This window comes from Venturia canescens, chromosome 4 (genome assembly GCF_019457755.1).
Source record: "Venturia canescens isolate UGA chromosome 4, ASM1945775v1, whole genome shotgun sequence".
Classification (NCBI taxonomy): domain Eukaryota; kingdom Metazoa; phylum Arthropoda; class Insecta; order Hymenoptera; family Ichneumonidae; genus Venturia; species Venturia canescens.
The window spans coordinates 23722835-23741234 of NC_057424.1; the positions used below are offsets into that span (position 1 = coordinate 23722835).

At 37.0% G+C, this 18400-nt stretch overlaps 3 protein-coding genes across 5 annotated transcripts; 1 reads left to right on the forward strand and 2 right to left on the reverse strand.

The window, feature by feature from the left end:
- Positions 1-1226: 1226 nt before the first annotated feature.
- Positions 1227-9256, reverse strand: LOC122408637 (putative defense protein 3). Of its 2 annotated transcripts, none has more exons than XM_043415513.1 (4): positions 9107-9256; positions 7728-8006; positions 6051-6258; positions 1227-1735 (listed from the first exon to the last, which is right to left on the reverse strand). In XM_043415513.1, exons 2-4 carry the CDS (start codon positions 7945-7947, stop codon positions 1675-1677), a joined length of 489 nt encoding a protein of 162 aa, XP_043271448.1. In that variant the 5' UTR covers positions 7948-8006; positions 9107-9256; the 3' UTR covers positions 1227-1674. The 2 variants fall into 2 exon arrangements, with proteins under 2 accessions (XP_043271448.1, XP_043271449.1); XM_043415514.1 differs by lacking the exon at positions 9107-9256 and adding an exon at positions 8941-9073.
- A 3291-nt stretch (positions 9257-12547) lies between these two features.
- On the reverse strand, positions 12548-15472 carry LOC122408635 (palmitoyltransferase ZDHHC6). Its single transcript, XM_043415510.1, has 7 exons — positions 15224-15472; positions 14693-14874; positions 14505-14589; positions 14028-14302; positions 13565-13777; positions 13169-13356; positions 12548-12958 (listed from the first exon to the last, which is right to left on the reverse strand). The coding sequence occupies exons 1-7, from the start codon at positions 15276-15278 to the stop codon at positions 12817-12819; spliced, it is 1140 nt and encodes a 379-aa protein (XP_043271445.1). The 5' UTR covers positions 15279-15472; the 3' UTR covers positions 12548-12816.
- On the forward strand, positions 15028-18097 carry TORIP (Torsin interacting protein). 2 transcript variants are annotated; one of them, XM_043415512.1, is made up of 3 exons: positions 15028-15191; positions 16001-16843; positions 16984-18097. In XM_043415512.1, the coding sequence occupies exons 2-3, from the start codon at positions 16052-16054 to the stop codon at positions 17269-17271; spliced, it is 1080 nt and encodes a 359-aa protein (XP_043271447.1). In that variant the 5' UTR covers positions 15028-15191; positions 16001-16051; the 3' UTR covers positions 17272-18097. The 2 variants fall into 2 exon arrangements, with proteins under 2 accessions (XP_043271447.1, XP_043271446.1); XM_043415511.1 differs by lacking the exon at positions 15028-15191 and adding an exon at positions 15554-15745.
- The last annotated feature ends 303 nt before the right edge of the window (positions 18098-18400 follow it).

Below are 18400 nucleotides of genomic sequence, written 5' to 3' on the forward strand. Positions count from 1 at the left end.
TGATCTAAAACTATTTTATTCGTTCAATCATATTTGAGGTATTTCTTCCACGAACTCGAATATTCTACAAATAATTTATTTTTAATTACAAAAGTCAAAGCACATGGGGATAGATTGCCGAAATTTCAGGTCAGGTTATCGAACATTTAATGAAGAATTAAAATTTGAAAAATCGTAAAATTTATTTACGGAGCTTATTGGAGATTTCGTCATCGCCACATTTCTATTTAATAATTCATATGCTAAATTATTCTAAATTCCTGATCCAAACTGTCTCACAAATAGAAAAAATGTACCGAGTGCTTAAAAGAGATATTGACGATAGAAGTTGGAAAAATGGCAGAAGCAGAAGCTTTTCCTGTATAATAGCGAGCTTTCCCAGAGGTTTAACCCTAGAACGCATGACTGGGGTGTGGGCACACCCCACGCGAACTTCAAACTACGCTCCCGTCCTAACAAGCGACATTATCGACTGATTATCGACGGATTTTTTTATATATAAATTCAATTGAAATTAGTTTTATCGTACATCATTCTTTTCGTTATAAAAAAACGGAGAAAATGGTGCAGGATAAAGTCAGTTCAGCATCGTAGGACCGGATTTATAAGCAGAAAAAGAGTGGGGTGCGTTCAAACCCCGGTCATGAGGTTGAGGATATGAAAAAAGACACGCGAGGTGTAGGGTTAATAATCAGTCCAAATTCCGAGTGGCCCAATTAGCGGCACGAAAAAAAAATATGGTCATGCGAAAGGAGTGCCTTAACTTTGTGACGATTACAAATTTCATTGGCACCCCGTAGTGCCACATTATTTCGTTGTTCCACTGACTTGTTTTTCCCAGTGTACGAGAATTAACGAATGATACAACGTCAATTGCGAGTATTGCAAATAAAAATAATTCTCACGAATGAAACATGCGAGTAGCAGAAAAAATAATGTGTTACGAAAAACACACAACGAGCACGATCAAACAATTAAAATGCCCCGACGGCGGTTCGCTGTGAGACGAGAAAAATGAACGGCGAGCTCGGCCTTTATCTCCGTCTCGTGTCCGCGTGCATGAATAACTCTCCCAGCACTTCCGACCTCCTCATCCTTCGGGCTTCTTCACTGCTTTAAGTAATTTGTCCTCGTCGATGACTTCGCAACGAGTCTTGTTTCTACACCGCTTATCCTCTCGCGCGACCTTCGCATCCGTCGATTAAGCAATAACGGCAATAGAAAAATGCGTTTTTCCCTTTTATTTTCAGTGTTTATCGCAACGCGATGGTAAATATATAATTTTATTCGAAACATATTCCCGCAAACATCGATCTTCACCACTTTTTTCCTCTCTTGGACGATTCGTCGTTAACATTGAGATTAGTAATAACGCTGCAACAGCAAATATTTTTACATCAAACCTTATTTAGCCGGGAGATTTTTTCTTTTACGCGCAAATTTTTTTGTAGCCTGTTCCCTTCGAGTACGTGCTGAGAGTGTTCGCTCAATCGTGGCCTGAGTTTTCCCAAGCAGCACTTCGAGCTCAGCCAATTATAATAACGAGCCACAAATGCGTACTCGGCCAGTTTCTATCACCGCATCCAGCGCTCATCTCATTTGTTTTGCTTCACATTTTTATACGTATGTCTGCGTCGTGTGGTTCCCCTCGAGTCGGATCAAGTCAATCGATCCCTAGGGATTTTGAGCCACGAGATCAGCCCAGAACGTCGAGTAATCCTTAACGATGCTGCCACTGTAAAGCAAAACGGACAAATTCGGATGACTAAATTCTATGTATTTTCCTGCGTTTAAGTATACGAAAGAAAAAGGTTATCGTGTGGATCGAAATAACGAAGAATAAATCGTTCAGTTTCGAGCGACCTCGGTGAAAAGTCATTTTAAGAAGGCAACAGTCCCACACATCGGCGCACGTAATTGAGGTCGGTGCACGATCGAACCCTCAATTATTGCGAGTACTGCTGCAAAACTTAATAAAGGTAATAATTGTATATCGATTTTCTCCACTCTCGCATACTCCTCGCGTTCAATTTATTTTTTCTTTCCCCTCACGCTCTCATTCCATATTTCCATCATGTTTTCTAACGTCTTGTGTAATGCTAATGAGGATTTTTATAGTTTGCTGTACTTCGCGACCCAAATCCGGGCGGTGGGCTCTAACGATTTTCTAAATGCGAGATGTAACGAAATCTCGTTATGCACAGAACCATTTTTTTTTACTCTTTCATTCGATCAGTAGTGAATCTTTGTTTTCCCGATCAATAAATATTTTTTTATCTCATCACACATTACTCGTTTGCGAGAACCCCGATTTGATCACGTCCAAAACTCCATGATCATGACAGTCCTTATTGCGTTTTTGTTCGTATAATAATGAACCTGAAACACAGCATGAATGTTGTGAAAAAAAACTGGAGACAAGTGCATTTATGTCAATTGGCCAGTCGCGTCTAAAACCATGGAAATCAATAGTTTCAACTCAAGAAACAAATCGTTGTCAAATAAATGCAGAAGTTGCCAAGCACATCGAATTACGAACAAAAAATAACAAAAGGAGAAAACTTGAACGCGAAAAGTTACAACCACAAAAAATACAAAGACAAAACATTAAAAAAAAAAAAAAAACAAATTGATTTCAAAAAAAAATTACAAACGAAAGCAAATCAAAATAAAAAAAAATTACTTTTCGTCTATAATAATCTCTACCGATACGAGCCTTATTTGGTGGATGAAAAAAGCACTCGACATGAAAAAGAAACATGGATGGAATCGATTGAAATGTCGGGGAGCGATCCAATTTGGGAAATAGCGGACAACCTACAGTGATTTTGCAATCAGACAAATGTGCGTTCGCTTTTCAATGTATCTATTCGTTACCATTTATACACACAAAATACACAAGAAGCCTCGAGCACGATTCTTCGCAAAGAATTCCAAATTTGTAAACGCGAGTGATGCGTGTTCTTATTTTGAGGTTTTTTTCTCTCTCTCTCTCGCTCGGTTTATCGAATATCGCACGTTCGTCTATGTGGCCCTGCGTCCATGTTGAACGCTGGACCGGAGATGGAGAAAACGTATTTCCAAAAGAGATTTATTGGTTCACGAGATTCGTGACGATTTTTAAAACCGGTTTATTATACAGACACTGGCTGTCGGTGCGTAACCCATGCGAAGAGAGAAAAAACTTCGCTTTAAATCTCTCGGTTCGATTACGAGATGCGTGATCGGAACACGCGTCTACGACCGCGATTCATCATCCGTACGTACTCTCGATTTTTATACTACTCCCCGTCAATTTAAGGTATTCCTTTCACGAACTCGAATATTCTACAAGTAACTGATTTTAAATTACAAAAGCACGGGGTTAGATTGGCGAAATCTCAGGTCAGGTTATCGAACATTTAATGAAGAATTAAAACTTGAAAAATCGTCGAATTTATACGGGAGCTTATGGAGATCCCATCATCGCCACATTTCTATCTAGAGTCGCGGCAGCGACTCTGAGACAAGTACATTTATAAGATATGACGAGTTGCTGCCAGAGACTCTTTACCGGAGCGATAGCGTTTCCAATTGTTTTCGAAAATTTTCAAAATTTGTTTCTTCAATAATTAATTAACTATATCATTTCGGAGAATATTATACGTTGACATATTTTTTATTATTTTTTTTCTTTCGATTGCGACCTCATCGAACTCTGTAGCTTGACGCGTTGAAGAGATATTAATTATTTATTTTTTAATTGCATCAAAAAATGGGTCGGATTTTCGCACACATTTTTGATGATTATTTGTTTTATATCTAGTGATTCAATAATTCATACGCTAAATTATTCTAAATTCCTAATACAAACTGTCTCACAGATAGAAAAAAATAAGGAATCCACAGCGTCGATAAAAATGAAGGGTTACCGAGTGCTTAAAAGAGATATTAACGATAGAAGTTGGAAAAATGGCAGAAGCAGAAACTTTTCCTATATAACCGCGAGGTTTATCAGAGGTTTAGAAATCAGTCCAAATTTCGAGTGCCCCAATTAGCGTTACCAAAAAATACGGTCATGCGGAAGGAATACCTTAAGTATTCTCCATTTAAACACATTTAAACACATAATTTATACGAACTAGGTGGGATAAATGGTCCCAAGCTCTAATTTTTTTCTCTTTATTTATTTTTCAATAAAAAAAAAGAGAGATAAACTGCTTTAATCCATCGAAACATCAACACGAAGGCGGCGTTTCGCGTTGAGTTGGCGCCGTGTGAAAACGTGCTTTAGTCATCGCAAAATAAAAGTGAGTACCATTTGTTTTTCGTACTCCAAAAGTTATATCCTTTCAAAGGAAAGCTAATATGATGTATTTAAGGTGTGCGAAAGGAATACCTCAAGTACACGACGCCTCGTTTTTTATTGTTTTGTTAATGAGATCATGCCCACCACACGAGCGTTGAACAACTGAATTTTTTGTCATGATAAGGGATTGGTGCTATTATATTCTCTCAAAATTTACAGATTTAAAAATTAACATAACTAATCAATTAGTCCGTTGTAATTATCAATTACATAAAAAAAATATCATTATTAGTAAAAATTTGACTAGTTAACTTTTTGATTTGGCAACTTTGTTGTTGGTGGAGAGATATATCTACCTTGCCAACGGTAAACTGATGACTTGTCACTCACATATGACTTGATACACATAACCAAAAATTTATTTGAATTTGAGGTTACGTCATTATTTGTGATTACAAATATTTTTGTTATCACAATATTTGTATAAATATGAACAAAAAACATCTTTCTATTAATTATACCGAGACAGTATACACGCCTGTACAGTACCGATACACTAATGTAAGCACGTCACAACTAAACACGATATACGTCGATATACATATACATAAACAGCCGATAGAGCGGTGTTGCCGATGTACCGAACCTAGTATTCAACGATTCATCGTGAGCGATAATCGTAGTTAATTTATGATTTCATTCTTAAAGTTTCGGTGACCTGACATTTTTATAACGCCATTAACAAGATAAATGTTCAACGAATACGTATATGATTTAATTTTTTTTTTTCCAGCATTTACGATCCCTTAAATTTGATTGAAAAATCACGATCCATTTACTGCCACTACGATGTCCAATTTTTAATACTTATTTTCTTACTTAAATGTTCGGTAACCTCCCCTCAATTTTTTTTACCGTCATTTTCGAACATTTTTCTATGCTGTGTAAAAAAATCAGATTTTTAAATAGTGGCCATGATCTCATTAACAGAAAATAAAAAAGAATTTGTAAGTCGAGCATGGAGCATTGCATACACGATTTCGCTCGAGCCCGGTTCGATTATTTCAAAATAACGATCATTAAATTAGTTTTGATTTATCGAGAAATATATTCTTGAAGTTTGAATAAAAATGTAGAGTGACCGGGACACGAATTTTTTTATGTCTTTTTCGAGTGTTTGTTGACGCTCAACCCGAGTTGGTTGTCCGGTACTTTCGATTATTCGTTCGTGGCGCAACGATAGACCACGCTAGTTTAAGCAACTCATTTATTACTTCGAGACTAAACCAGTATGTTAATTCCGTTTTTTTCTCCGCGTGATTATTCATTTCTTCACTTCCAGTCGTTGCAAATTCGTGGATGAAAGTGAGTGAGAACGCGGCTTCGAGACTCGAGCTCTTCGTGACCTTTCATATTTGGCTTTGAACAAGTTTAAACGCTTCTGACAAACGCGAATGCATCAGCATTCAGCGAGGAATAAATCACGAGCACCGCTTCGAGATACTGCATTCATTCGTCGAACTTTGGTCTCTTCGAAGCCTCATTTGTACACGAATGAATTTACGAACGGTTGACCCGATTCGAGCGAATAACCTTTTTACTCCAATTTCCCATGAGATTTTCAGAGAACTCGAAAGCCAAAGAAGTTTTTTTTTTCCTTTCAATCGGCCATGGGGTTTCACGTGATCCGCGCGAACCGGCAGGGCGACGATTTCAAAAAATGGCTCGTCGAATTTTTTCAAGAAAAAATGAAACGACTCACGTGAAGTAAACTTGTCCTCCGGAATTGGAAGGTGCCTTCCAGATAAGAGTCGCTTCCTGTTTGTCACGAGGATCGGCATGAGTTATCGCGCTGCACTCGTCGTGAGCTTTCGTGTTCGGTGTCTGCGCCCAGGTACCGACCCAGGCATCGGTCTTGGCGTCTCGTGCTTGCAGGAAAAAGCCACGGAAAGACGAGCCGCGAATCGTCACTGAAATTCCATTAAATGAGATCATGCCCACTACACGAGCGTTGAACAACTGAATTTTTTGTCATGATAAGGGATTGGTGCTATTATATTCTCTCAAAATTTACAGATTTAAAAATTAACATAACTAATCAATTAGTCCGTTGTAATTATCAATTATATAAAAAAAATATCATTATTAGTAAAAATTTGACTAGTTAACTTTTTGATTTGGCAACTTTGTTGTTGGTGGAGAGATATATCTACCTTGCCAACGGTAAACTGATGACTTGTCACTCACATATGACTTGATACACATAACCAAAAATTTATTTGAATTTGAGGTTACGTCATTATTTGTGATTACAAATATTTTTGTTATCACAATATTTGTATAAATATGAACAAAAAACATCTTTCTATTAATTATACCGAGACAGTATACACGCCTGTACAGTACCGATACACTAATGTAAGCACGTCACAACTAAACACGATAAACGTCGATATACATATATATAAACAGCTGATAGATTGTGTTGCCGATGTCGTACCGAACCTAGTATTCAACGATTCATCGTGAGCGATAATCGTAGTTAATTTATGATTTCATTCTTAAAGTTTCGGTGACCTGACATTTTTATAACGCCATTAACAAGATCAATGTTCAACGAATACGTATATGATTTAATTTTTTTTTTTTTCCAGCATTTACGATCCCTTAAATTCGATTGAAAAATCACGATCCATTTACTGCCACTACGATGTCCAATTTTTAATACTTATTTTCTTACTTAAATGTTCGGTAACCTCCCCTCAATTTTTTTTACCGTCATTTTCGAACATTTTTCTATGCTGTGTAAAAAAATCAGATTTTTCTGCAGATTTTTAAATAGTGGCCATGATCTCATTAACACCAATCAGTTGCAACGCATTTCGTATTTTTTACAAATTCTCACTCGTACGTAAATTCAATGACATTTTTTCATTCGCGATGGTTATTGACGAAGTCGCAGATTTATCCTGAAAGAACGTTCCGACTTTCATCCCCAACTTTTTTTTTTTTTTTTTTTTTTTACCAAGGTCTCAACGGTGCTCGAGGAAAAACGCGAGAGTCTGATTGTTCCATGACCACAAAGAGAACGGAACACCTGCCTCGTTATTTCTTTGTTTCTATGAATAAAACGAGGATAATTAATGGCCGAGTGTATTACCTCGATTCATGGACTCGCGATACGCAGGCACCGACGTGCATTTTTTTACAGACTCAATGCATTTCCTGACTTTTTATTTGACGAGTGAATGCACGCGGATACGGAAAGTGATTTTCATGACGAATCAGAAAATTTTTCCGCACAATGAATGAAAATTCAGTTTCAAATTAATTTGTGCCTTTTCGCAGCCTCCGATATCAATTTGTAGATGATTTCTGATGCTGCACTTATAAAGTGATTAAAATGTGAGGGTGAACGCGAGTCGAGTTTAGGAAATACCGGTAATTTCTGATCCTGGTTGGTAAGTTCCCGATGAAGCCGTTATCTGATAAGGACTCGAAGCCAAGGGCTGGGCTTCGGCTTTCCCGTGATAGGGACGATTCGGTTTAGGCTTTACGCAAACGTCGACGGGTGCACCGTCCGGAAATCCGTCTACGTAGAGTGCCCCCAAAACGACAACGCCGAAGAGGAAAATTGCTGGATTCTTCAAGACGCCCATTTTCCTTTTATTTTATTTTCCACTTTTCGTCTCCTTTCTTTGATCGAGGGAAACACACTCTGCACATAAAAAACGACAATTATCCGGTGCTGGTAACCCCACGGAGGGAGTCTTGCAAAAGAAATCTTTCGTAATGAATCTCGGCAAAGAGGAACAGGATTCTTTCGTGAAATTTCAATTTCACGACTTTCAGGGTACGCTGCTTGTGGGAAAACAAAAAAAAACACTTTATTTCGAAATATTCGATCACAAAGTTCGTTTCGGAAAAAATTACTTCAAATGATATTTTGTAGAAAATATTGACGTTTGAAAAATACTTGTAATCAACGAATAACACGACTACAAATTTTTGTTCTTTATCCTAAAGCTGATTTCATGATTTTCTGGTTAATTGTGTACAAAAACGAAGAAAAACATTTCATAAAAAGTTTGCTTTTGTGATATCAATAATACTGATTTTCGTGTTTTCGTAAGAATTTTAATAAACTTTACATTCAAAAATACCCCGCGATAAATGCGGGCTTCTCACATGCACACTTCGAACAATGTTATTAAGGCCAATACACTGAAAATATGATGGGAGACTACATTTAGAGTATATTGAGAGAAAACACTTGTGAAGATAAAAGAAAAATTAAAACTATGCATTTTTAAGTAATTTGCCACTTTTTTGTAAGCTAGTTTGATAGTTGAAATGAATCGAAATAATAAACATTTATATTTGTATGGTTTTATTATAAAACAAAAATTGAAATCACTGATATTCAAAAATATCGTTCAAACCTTCTCCTGGATACAAAAGCAAACTTTTTCGTGTCATTTAATTTTTTTTCGTTCAAATACGATCCACTCTACCAAAATTTCATACTCAAACGCCAATGTCAAATTTTGCGTTGACCCCTGCAATCAATGATAGATTTGATGAGCGGAATTGCAAGCAATCCTTCAATCTTTGACAAAGGTTTGAAAAATATTTTTTTTTATGATCCTCACTCGTTAGTTCGTTCGACACCTAAAGAAAGTGACAAAGCCTGACAAATTGGACGCTACGGCCTCGCGGAAAAAGAGCTACAAGTGAACTAAAGTCCGTATCTCTCGCAACTCTTTCGCTCAGAATGAGCAGTGTTTTAAGCAAATCCCACCATTCGACGCAACTTACCAATCTTGCAAGTTTGCTTGGAGCGTGCTCGGATTGGACTTTTGCCGATTGTCACTTTCACTCCGACGATTCTCCAGGAGGTTTATATACGATACGGAGCGATGGATGCGTGGACGAGGAACAGAGCGCGGAAAGCGATAACGCACGGGGAAAACCCGACCGATTTTCCGGCTTCGATACGTTTTTATTTTTTTGTTATTATTTGTTTTATTTTATCCTCTATTTTCCATCTCTCGATGGAGCAACGTTCGAACGAATAGAAGTCAATTCATGCGCGGTCGATCGAAATAGTTTATCGCCATTCCGTTGGCGCATACTTGACCATATCGGGTCATTCGTTTCTCGCACAAAGAAGCACGATTGATTCGAACGTTCCGAGGAGTCAGGATCGTCGTCGACTCTCGATTGAGGAAACTATTTAGAAAAAAAACGCTTGACATTGAAGTTTACTCGCTGTAAATTAATCAAGGGGAAAAAATGTTTTCGTAACATTTCAACAAAGCTTTTTTTCGAAAACGTTTCCGAAGACATCGCTGCATGACGATTTCAATCGAATTCATTTCATCCGGAAGATTCAACAGTTCGACTTATGAATTTTTCGTTCTCTTTCGTGCCAGCAATAACATGCCGGGGAAATGTCATTAAGGCGACATCCTGGCAATTTATAATAAACCGTAATAATTCATTGGCGCGAGGCAGCATCGATTTTCCCCGGTTCGACAATAGAATCCAATCAAACTCGAACGTTGCACTATTCAAGACAGGCGAACGCGCGCCCGTGTATGGATCAAACTGCGGAACGGAATAGTGCGAGCGTGCATGAGCTGACGCGTGTACAAAACGCATCGAGGAATTTTAAAAAAACGTCAAATTTTACGGGTATTCATCCCCAACAATGTGACTCATATCGCACGAATGATTGAGCCTTCACAGTTCGAAAACTGTCTTTTTCATGCTCGCTGCGACTCGATTTTTGGCATCGAGACGCCCCGCCGTTTCTCTCGATTTACAATGAACGCGATTCGTAAAAATTTATTCCCCCCCCATTCCATTATGAGAGGCATTGTCGTATCCGCGATTGTCACGAATTTCCTCAAAGTTTATTAATTTTATTAATCCCTTATCGATCGCTCGTCAAGCGCCATGACTGAAGGAATTTTCTGTCAAATACGACACGCTCATGCACCGAGAGATTTGAAAAATTACCGTGAGTAACGACACTGCGGTGACGAGCTCCAATTCATGATATTATGGTGGAAAAAAAATTGAACGGAGAGACTTTTATAGCAAAAATGACTTTGTTTTTATAGTAACGTCGGACCACATCGATATTATAATAATAATCGAAACAGAGCGTGTCTGATCAAAAACATAGTAAATAATGAAATGATTCGATGGAAATTTAGGAGATAACGTAGCAGTCGTTTCTCTGTGCTATACGAAAAATCGCATAGTTTCATATTTTCCCTTTTACCGCACTGAATTTCGCTCAATAACATAGCAAAATTCATGCGCCCACCAATTCTATGAGGCGTGCGAGTATAAACATGAAAATTAACCAGTGGCACATAGTAAAATTTCAAACAATTTGTCCAGTCCAATTCACCAATTTTTAACATTTCGCCAAAGACACGAGTGACATTCGGATATCGATGCATCGTTCGATGCAAGAATGTCGCAGACCTAAATTTTGTCTCTCGTACATAGTAAAATTTGAGAGAACTGCCTCCGGCATCAAAATTACTATGCACTTTGGTGAAATGTAATTGAATGGCGATATAGAACAGCGCTGTTACAAAACATAGCAATTTTTTCTAGCAAATTCATCCGAAATATTTGTATAAAAGTCTCTCCGTGATATAAATGGAAAAGTCTGTTTGTTTGTTTATTTGTTTTTTGGCACAGAGTTAGTTGAAAAGATGGAGAGTAATCCAGGCTACTTTCCTCGCGTCCTGTCAAACCAACCAAACGACTTGATTTTTGGCATAGAAATAGTTGAAAAAACGGAGAGTGACATGGCTACATTCGGTAATAGAAAAACACCCTGTTCCCAAGGAAGATTTACGGGGATATTTACAGTAGAAATCGCTCTCTTTAAAATGCTCGAAGTTTACATTTTTATTTATTTATTTTCATCACTCCTGGCAAGGTTTTACAAATTTGCGGGTAAAAGTTGGTCACATAATATTTATTGTTCCAAGTAGAAACTTTTACCGGAGCATTTAGTTAATTTTAACGTCCTGCCTGCAATATTTACTGTCATAAAACTGAAAATTGCGCAAAATCTTTGAAATTTTACAGTGCGTTACAGGAATGAATACTTTTCGTTAACTTGTCCCTGCAGTCAAATATATATCACGGTCAATTTTACAACGAATTTCACGCTAAATATTACCATTTAATTCTCTCCACGTAAAATTCACATCGCAGTACACACAATAAATTATTGATAGGAATTTATTCTCTCGTGTCGAATGGCCGGTTCCTCATTCTATTTGAATACTTAGGAACAACGCCACTCCGCCATAACTGCCAGCGGTATGTCGTACTCCATTTTTTATCATTTGTTTTTCATGCTGCGATGAAAAAGTATCAATTTTGTTGATCGATCGAAGCATTAAATGGCAACAAACACGAACGAGATCGAGACAAAATGAGATTTTCAAAATGATATTGAAAAAGAATATATAAAAAAGAGTAATCATCAAGGAGACATCTCAGTTTATCACGTGATCCGCCTGAAGCAAATTTCTTTTTCATGCTTCGTTTTTGCTCTTTAAAAGTATTAACAAGTTGCTAAAAAGCCGTGACACACACGCTCTGCGTGACAGTCGATCGCGTTGCATGTTTTTCATAGTGCCACTCCCAAAGCTACACGACCACCCTCGCGTTTCCCCGTTAAACGTTTGTGTACTTCGGACTAACGCGTGTATGCACTTGCACACATACGTTGAAACATCCACAATGTGCGGACTCAACTTTTCACAGTGGCATATTGATTTTTCCGGGCCTATCCGGGGCCACCGTAACTCCGTTCGTAACCAAACGTTCCTACTGATAATAAATACTTTCAATAAATTTATTAAAGCTCACAGGTCCAAACATGGAAAAAAAAAGCAAGAGAGCCTCGTTCAAAATCCTCTCAATTTCCAAAATCGTTTGTGCTTTTCGTTTGATAAAAATCGCTCTGGAACTTGCTTAATATCTTACGCACGATTATACACGACGAAATTATGTGGGTCACGATTTTCGAAAAATTTCATTCACGTTCTTACTGCAATGATAATTATAATCGTATTATGAATAATAATGTTGACGGTAGATCCGAACCAACGTGAGTTTGACAATGATTAACATTAATATTTACGTTCATATACGTAATGGATGAGTGTAAATAATAAATGAATGGATATAAATGGCGAACACGGGCTCACCCCAAGCTTCATCATCATTGATCGCTTTTATTGTTCGCATTATTTTACAGCTTTGCTTGATAACTAAAAAAATATAAAAATGACTGATTGCCATTGATGGAACAACGAAAATGTCTGAAGAATATGCGCGCTCCGTTTATAAATATATACATAATACACTGTACAAAATTACAATTCTCGTACCCGTTTCTTCTGTGTTGATCGATCGTTACGATTTTTTTATTTGCATACTTTGCATATCATCACATGACGTATACGAATGTAATGGGTATTGGGCTAATCGAGCTTCAAATACGATGAAAAATCGCTTCCATTAGCTATGACCTCGATAACGCATGAACGTGGAAACCAGCCTCGGGGACGTCTCGTTCGATCATCCGTGGATCTACCGTCTTGCTTTTCACCAAACAACCAATACCTGGAGAAGAAAGTTGTTGTATAAAATTTCTGGACAAATTTTTTATGCGAATCAGTGCAAAATAACTGAAGTGGACGAATGAAATTTCCGAACGGGATCTAATGAAGAGCGATTTAATCTTGAATTAAAAAATATTTGAGTGCATTGTTTAATGGATTCAGATAAATCTTTGTTGTTTCATTTTTTCACGATTGACAGAAATTTTTGTACCTTCGCCATCTTGTTACAATTACGTCGTCAGCAGGATCGAGCTTTATGCGAGACTCGTCGGTGCAAGGGGGATGACACAAAACGTCCCATCCATAGCTAATCGGTACCCAAGAACCAGAATAACGCGCCGTTGCTCGATAGCGACGAGCCCTTCTTCGTTTTTCCATTTTTTGGGCCAACTGCTCACGCTGTAATAAAACCAAAGATCGAATTTTGTTAAATGCTAAAATGCGAAATGTAGAATTGCACTGAGATCGAATCTTTGGGCTATCGAAAAATCAACATCGAAGCATACACAATAGTTCTGAAGATGACAACTGTGCCATTGGGAATGGAATGCAACATCGTGGAAGATCAGGTCGCGTGGATAATTAAAGTTAAATAAAAATGACTTACGGTCAACGTGTATTGATCGCAACCGTCAATTACTGGCCACACAATACCGTCACCGGTTGGGCGACAGTTCCAAGTCAATACTTGTTTAGCGTTGAAAAGCCATCCTTTTGAATACGGATGTACGAAAACATCTTTCGAACCGTATCGTCTCGTTTGAGCCTTTTCTAAAATCCAGTCTTCTATTCCAGTCTTGTTTCTTAAAATGGCTGACAACTGTAAAAATAGAAGAAATTTTTCTATTTGAATACTCGAGCCGTATGTTGGTACCTTTAAAAATAAATCTTTTCGAAAAACGAGGATACTGGGATTCTAAAAAAAAATGTATCACCGAAAAGTTGGGGCAAAATGAAATGATATTTCGCGAAAATAGGTGATGAGAGAAGTGCTTTCGATATGATGAAAATTCATTGGGACTTGCATTTGCTTTTGAGCAAAAGTAATAAAGGAAAGCTAATAAACTTACTTGAAAATAAAGAAGCATTCCAACAGCGAGAACAACGCCGATGGACAGACCAATCGTAAAAACTACCACAATTAGACTAAACACAGATGGCGGAGGGAATGGAAGATTTCTACTGAAGAGTACCGTTGTCACCCAAGAGACGAGTATAACCGTTGAAACGCAGCAGCCCCCTACTGCACTTGCGAGAAATGCCGCAAAATGACCGTGATTATTATGACCCACGCAATTATTTATCCATGGACAATGGTGATCCATTTTCAGAACACAACGTCTACCTGCGTGTGGAGAAAGAAAACATTGTTCTGAACATTGAACACAAAATGCACGTGGCTTTTCTTATCATCATTATTTGAAAAACATGTGAGGTGCTTCGTAAAACTGTAACATTCAGTTAATAGTATTTAGGATCACATGATATTCCGTCAACATTTTTATTTTCAATATTATTTTTCAGCACTTTTACGCAAAGATACTTACATTTTTTACAATGATGAGACCTGGGGGCTTTATACCCTTGACAAATGGAACAGAATTGTAAATATTGCGTGGCTCCAATATTTTCCTGTGATTAAAACAAATAAATTTACAAGAAAATTGCTTGAAAAAATAGGCTGACTCTTCTATTCTCTTGCATTTGCAATAACAAACATGAAAGTATTCTTTACCGGTCTCCATCCTCGATCAAGAAATCCAGGACCTTTAATAATAGCGCACATAAAATGATATGTCGTGGAACCGCTCAAACTAAAAAAAAGCAAAAAATTTGCAGCAGCTAATGGACTCTCGTAAGGTGACCACCATTGTCCACTACAATATATTGTCATTAGGGTTATCGTTTTGATGATACCTGAAAATGAAAGACAAAAAATTCGATAAAAATTTGGGCACTGGAAAAAGAACGGAGGATTTAAAGTTTTCTAATATCATTCAAAAACTTCGCGGTGAATCGACTTAACAACAAGCGGGAAGAGTGAAGAGCACTACCAACATTGCCCGTACTAAAGTTGTAACGAAAGTTATCGCGAATTATTTTGTGTATTCATTCGGATTATTCTCATGATTCGTACCAAATTTAAATGAAAAACGACAATTTGGTTATTTAAACAATTTCAAATATGGATTAATCGATATTGTTTTGACACAACGAAAACTCAAAATCTTGAGGTAAGTTGTACAAAGTGTCAAAATTCTCTCACCAAGAGCGGCAAGTGGACCCCAGTGGCACACTTTTTTCACCCGGCGTATAAACATTTCTTCGTCATCAATAGTTTCACGAAGATGAACACCCTTACAGTCTTTACACTTCCAACACGTTTTACGATCTGTCAAAAAATTATTTTTTCACGTCTGTAACCATACAATCCTCCTCTCATGTATGTGTCATGTCACGAAGAAGAACCATGTTTTCACACAGACACGACGTTGTGTCTCTCTAGCTCATGAAGAATTCTTCTTTTCCTTGTTTTTAACTCTTATATGTTGGTATTCTGGAATTTCCCATCGATATATAGTGACAAACTTTTTGAGCCTGCCGCCGAGCTACACGGCTACATCTCTGAGAACAGAGAACATAAATGTAATGTACATCTGTGTTCTCTGCAGCTACATCATCAAAACGTCGTCGAATTTTTATTCGATAAATAAAAACTTTTTAGACCTCGTTTTTTTTAACAGTCCATATCTTTTTTTTATCGTTTATCGTTTGCTATTCTGTAACGGTAAGTTATAAAAAAAAAGGCACATTGTAGGACAGCCAATTTTCATGTTGACATTTTCGTGTTTGTGACATGCCAACAATCTTTTGTCAACTGGCATTGTTTTTTTTATTGATTGTAAACAATTATCGCAACAATTGACACAAGCAGCAAAAAAAGTTAACATTGAATCGATTATTTTTTCGCGATATTTTTGTAATAACGATTAATTCTGTTCCATTATCCAACCATTAGTGGCTCAACTGTTTACAATTTCAGATAGCGGACTCAAAATCTCGAAGGCCATCCTGTCGGAAACCTTTGGCAAGAATGTCAAAGAACGAAAGCCCTGAAGGAACTTGGCCACTACCAAACTCGCCAAGACTGCGGCATAATAAAAGATCTCAATCTCCACCAAAGTGCATCGACGAAAAAGATGATTCATTAACCGAAGACGACGATAATGATTCAATTGAAACCGATCAAATTGTTGCATCGACATTGTTGAATCAGATCGACGATTCAGGTTTGCCAAGCCTCAAAAGCCGTACAAAGTACCAATCGTCAAAAACTGCTGGGAGAATTCATATACCTTCTCTACCTGATTCAGAGCAGGAAAAAAAAGCGAAAAGTATTGAGTCTAAAAAACCATTGGTAAACCAGGCGAGAAAGACTGCTAGCGGAAAAACAAAAACCTCAACAGCCACCAAATATTTCATCAAGAGTTTTGTATTATTTTGTATACTTGGGTTGGGTTGGCTCGGATATTCATTGATAACACAAAGGTCAACTGTAATACCAACACAAGATGATAGATTCAAATTATTTTTGAATGATCTAAAAGCGATAAAAAATCAATTCCCGCATCAAAATGATCGATCTTGGTTGGAAATTCACGGAGGTGTATCGAATGTGATGAATACGTCAGCAAAACCCTGGACATTCGTATTATTTTCGAACGAAACTACGACTACATCGTGTCTTGCTGAATTATTAGGAGCAGCGATCAGCAAAGCTTTACAATCGAACAGTAGCTTAGTCTTGAGACCCAAGGATATGGGCAACGAATATGGGGATGCCATCGATCGCTTGCGTCCTCTTATCATCGAAAAGAAGGCAGTTGTAAGTACCAAAAAAATAAAACATCTAATTTGCCGAGTTCCAACAAAGATAGCTCGTTGAACCTTTTTGCTGCAAAATCAATCCCAACGAAAATAAAATTAATCACGTTTAATTAACCATGAAAATACTTTTTCACTCAGGTTGTTCACGACTTGCTAAACATTCATCCAGGTGCAATACAAGCTTTTCACTCGATGTGCGATCGTGAAAATCCATTGGTGAAAGGAGCTGTTTATATAATAACAATCATAACACACGGATATGCCACGTCCCCACAAAAACCGGAAGTATTCGTAGAAAATCTTCTAACCACGAGATTTATTAATAAAGTGGATGTTGACAAGCTTCAACCGCTTATCACGAGACTCACAGATGGACCAATTATTCCAGTAGAACCAGGAAATGTCCCAGCTGGATGCACCATATAAAAAACCAAGAAATTATGACTATTACATTTGGTTGAGAAACGAAAATTTTCATTTCTTGTACTCATAAAACATTATTATTGTTAATATTATCTTAGGGTTAAAATAGTACTAAAAAGATTTCTTATTGAAATTTTTTTTTCTTCATATCGTAGGCAAAAAAAAAATCTTCTAAACAATATTGTCTTTCCATGATGGAATTTTCATAGTGACTACCTAAAAAAAATTCTTATTTATAAAACGAATCTTCTTTACAAACATTTTCAGTACTTTTATACACTGCGAGAAGTCCAATAAAATTGTTTTTATAAATAAAAGTAATGGAATTCGAAACCTGTCTCAAATCAAAGAGTGTCGGTACAGATAGTAATGAACTTCGGTTAATTTGCTGCATGTTTGTTAAATTATTTAGTCTATTGTTGATTCACTAATTGATATAACCATATCGTTTTTTAATATAGCAAGACATTTGACTTGCCGATTATAAAATGTTTTTTGGAAAATTACTTTTCAGTCATTACGATTTTGTCCTCCCATAAGGAACTCTGAAAAATAGAAACCTTGACAGAAGTAGGGGTTTCTAACTATGATAAAAATGAACCTTTGATCTTTGGACATCAATAATAACTGTGGTCCTTTAAACAAAAACAAATTATAGGGCTTAGTCTAAGAAAAAAAAACGTGAAAAAACGAAAAAAGAAAAACAATGAGGCTAAAGAATGTGAAAGAAATTTTAATCGAATGTTCAAATCCTGTCCTAATAGAGGGTAACTTTACATTTAATATGAACGCAGGGAAAACAGTTCAATAAATCCACTCATGTCTCGTCTTTGCTTTTTCTGTGCTTTCTATATTTAGTCAAAATTGTGGCAGTCACTTTTGGGTCGATTTAAACGACGGGGACTTTTGCTGCGAATCATCAAGACAATAATGCGATAAGGTTGAAATACAATACAAATTATCAGATGGAAACAAAAATTTTTGGTTCTTTTGTTTAAATATCAAGTAACAACTTGAATCAACGTTTGATCGACGTGCTCATGTTGACTCGTGCATTTTTCTTGAATAATTATACGAATACAAGATTAATTTATCTCATTGCAGATTAATCTCAATCAACACAAAAAAAAAT

What these genes read in the sequence shown, in the direction of transcription:
- LOC122408637 (XM_043415513.1), bottom strand. Translation starts at nt 7,947, where the DNA reads ATGGGCGTCTTGAAGAATCCAGCAATTTTCCTCTTCGGCGTTGTCGTT. An exon ending in ACCAGGATCAGAAATTACCG is followed by an intron (nt 6,259 to 7,727) that starts GTATTTCCTAAA and finishes ATGGAATTTCAG; the next exon opens with TGACGATTCGCGGCTCGTCT. An exon ending in GGAGGACAAGTTTACTTCAC is followed by an intron (nt 1,736 to 6,050) that starts GTGAGTCGTTTC and finishes TTTGCTTTACAG; the next exon opens with TGGCAGCATCGTTAAGGATT.
- LOC122408635 (XM_043415510.1), bottom strand. Translation starts at nt 15,278, where the DNA reads ATGTTTATACGCCGGGTGAAAAAAGTGTGCCACTGGGGTCCACTTGCC. An exon ending in GGGTCCACTTGCCGCTCTTG is followed by an intron (nt 14,875 to 15,223) that starts GTGAGAGAATTT and finishes TTTCATTTTCAG; the next exon opens with GTATCATCAAAACGATAACC. An exon ending in TTGATCGAGGATGGAGACCG is followed by an intron (nt 14,590 to 14,692) that starts GTAAAGAATACT and finishes TTTTAATCACAG; the next exon opens with GAAAATATTGGAGCCACGCA.
- TORIP (XM_043415512.1), top strand. Translation starts at nt 16,052, where the DNA reads ATGTCAAAGAACGAAAGCCCTGAAGGAACTTGGCCACTACCAAACTCG. An exon ending in TCATCGAAAAGAAGGCAGTT is followed by an intron (nt 16,844 to 16,983) that starts GTAAGTACCAAA and finishes TTTTTCACTCAG; the next exon opens with GTTGTTCACGACTTGCTAAA.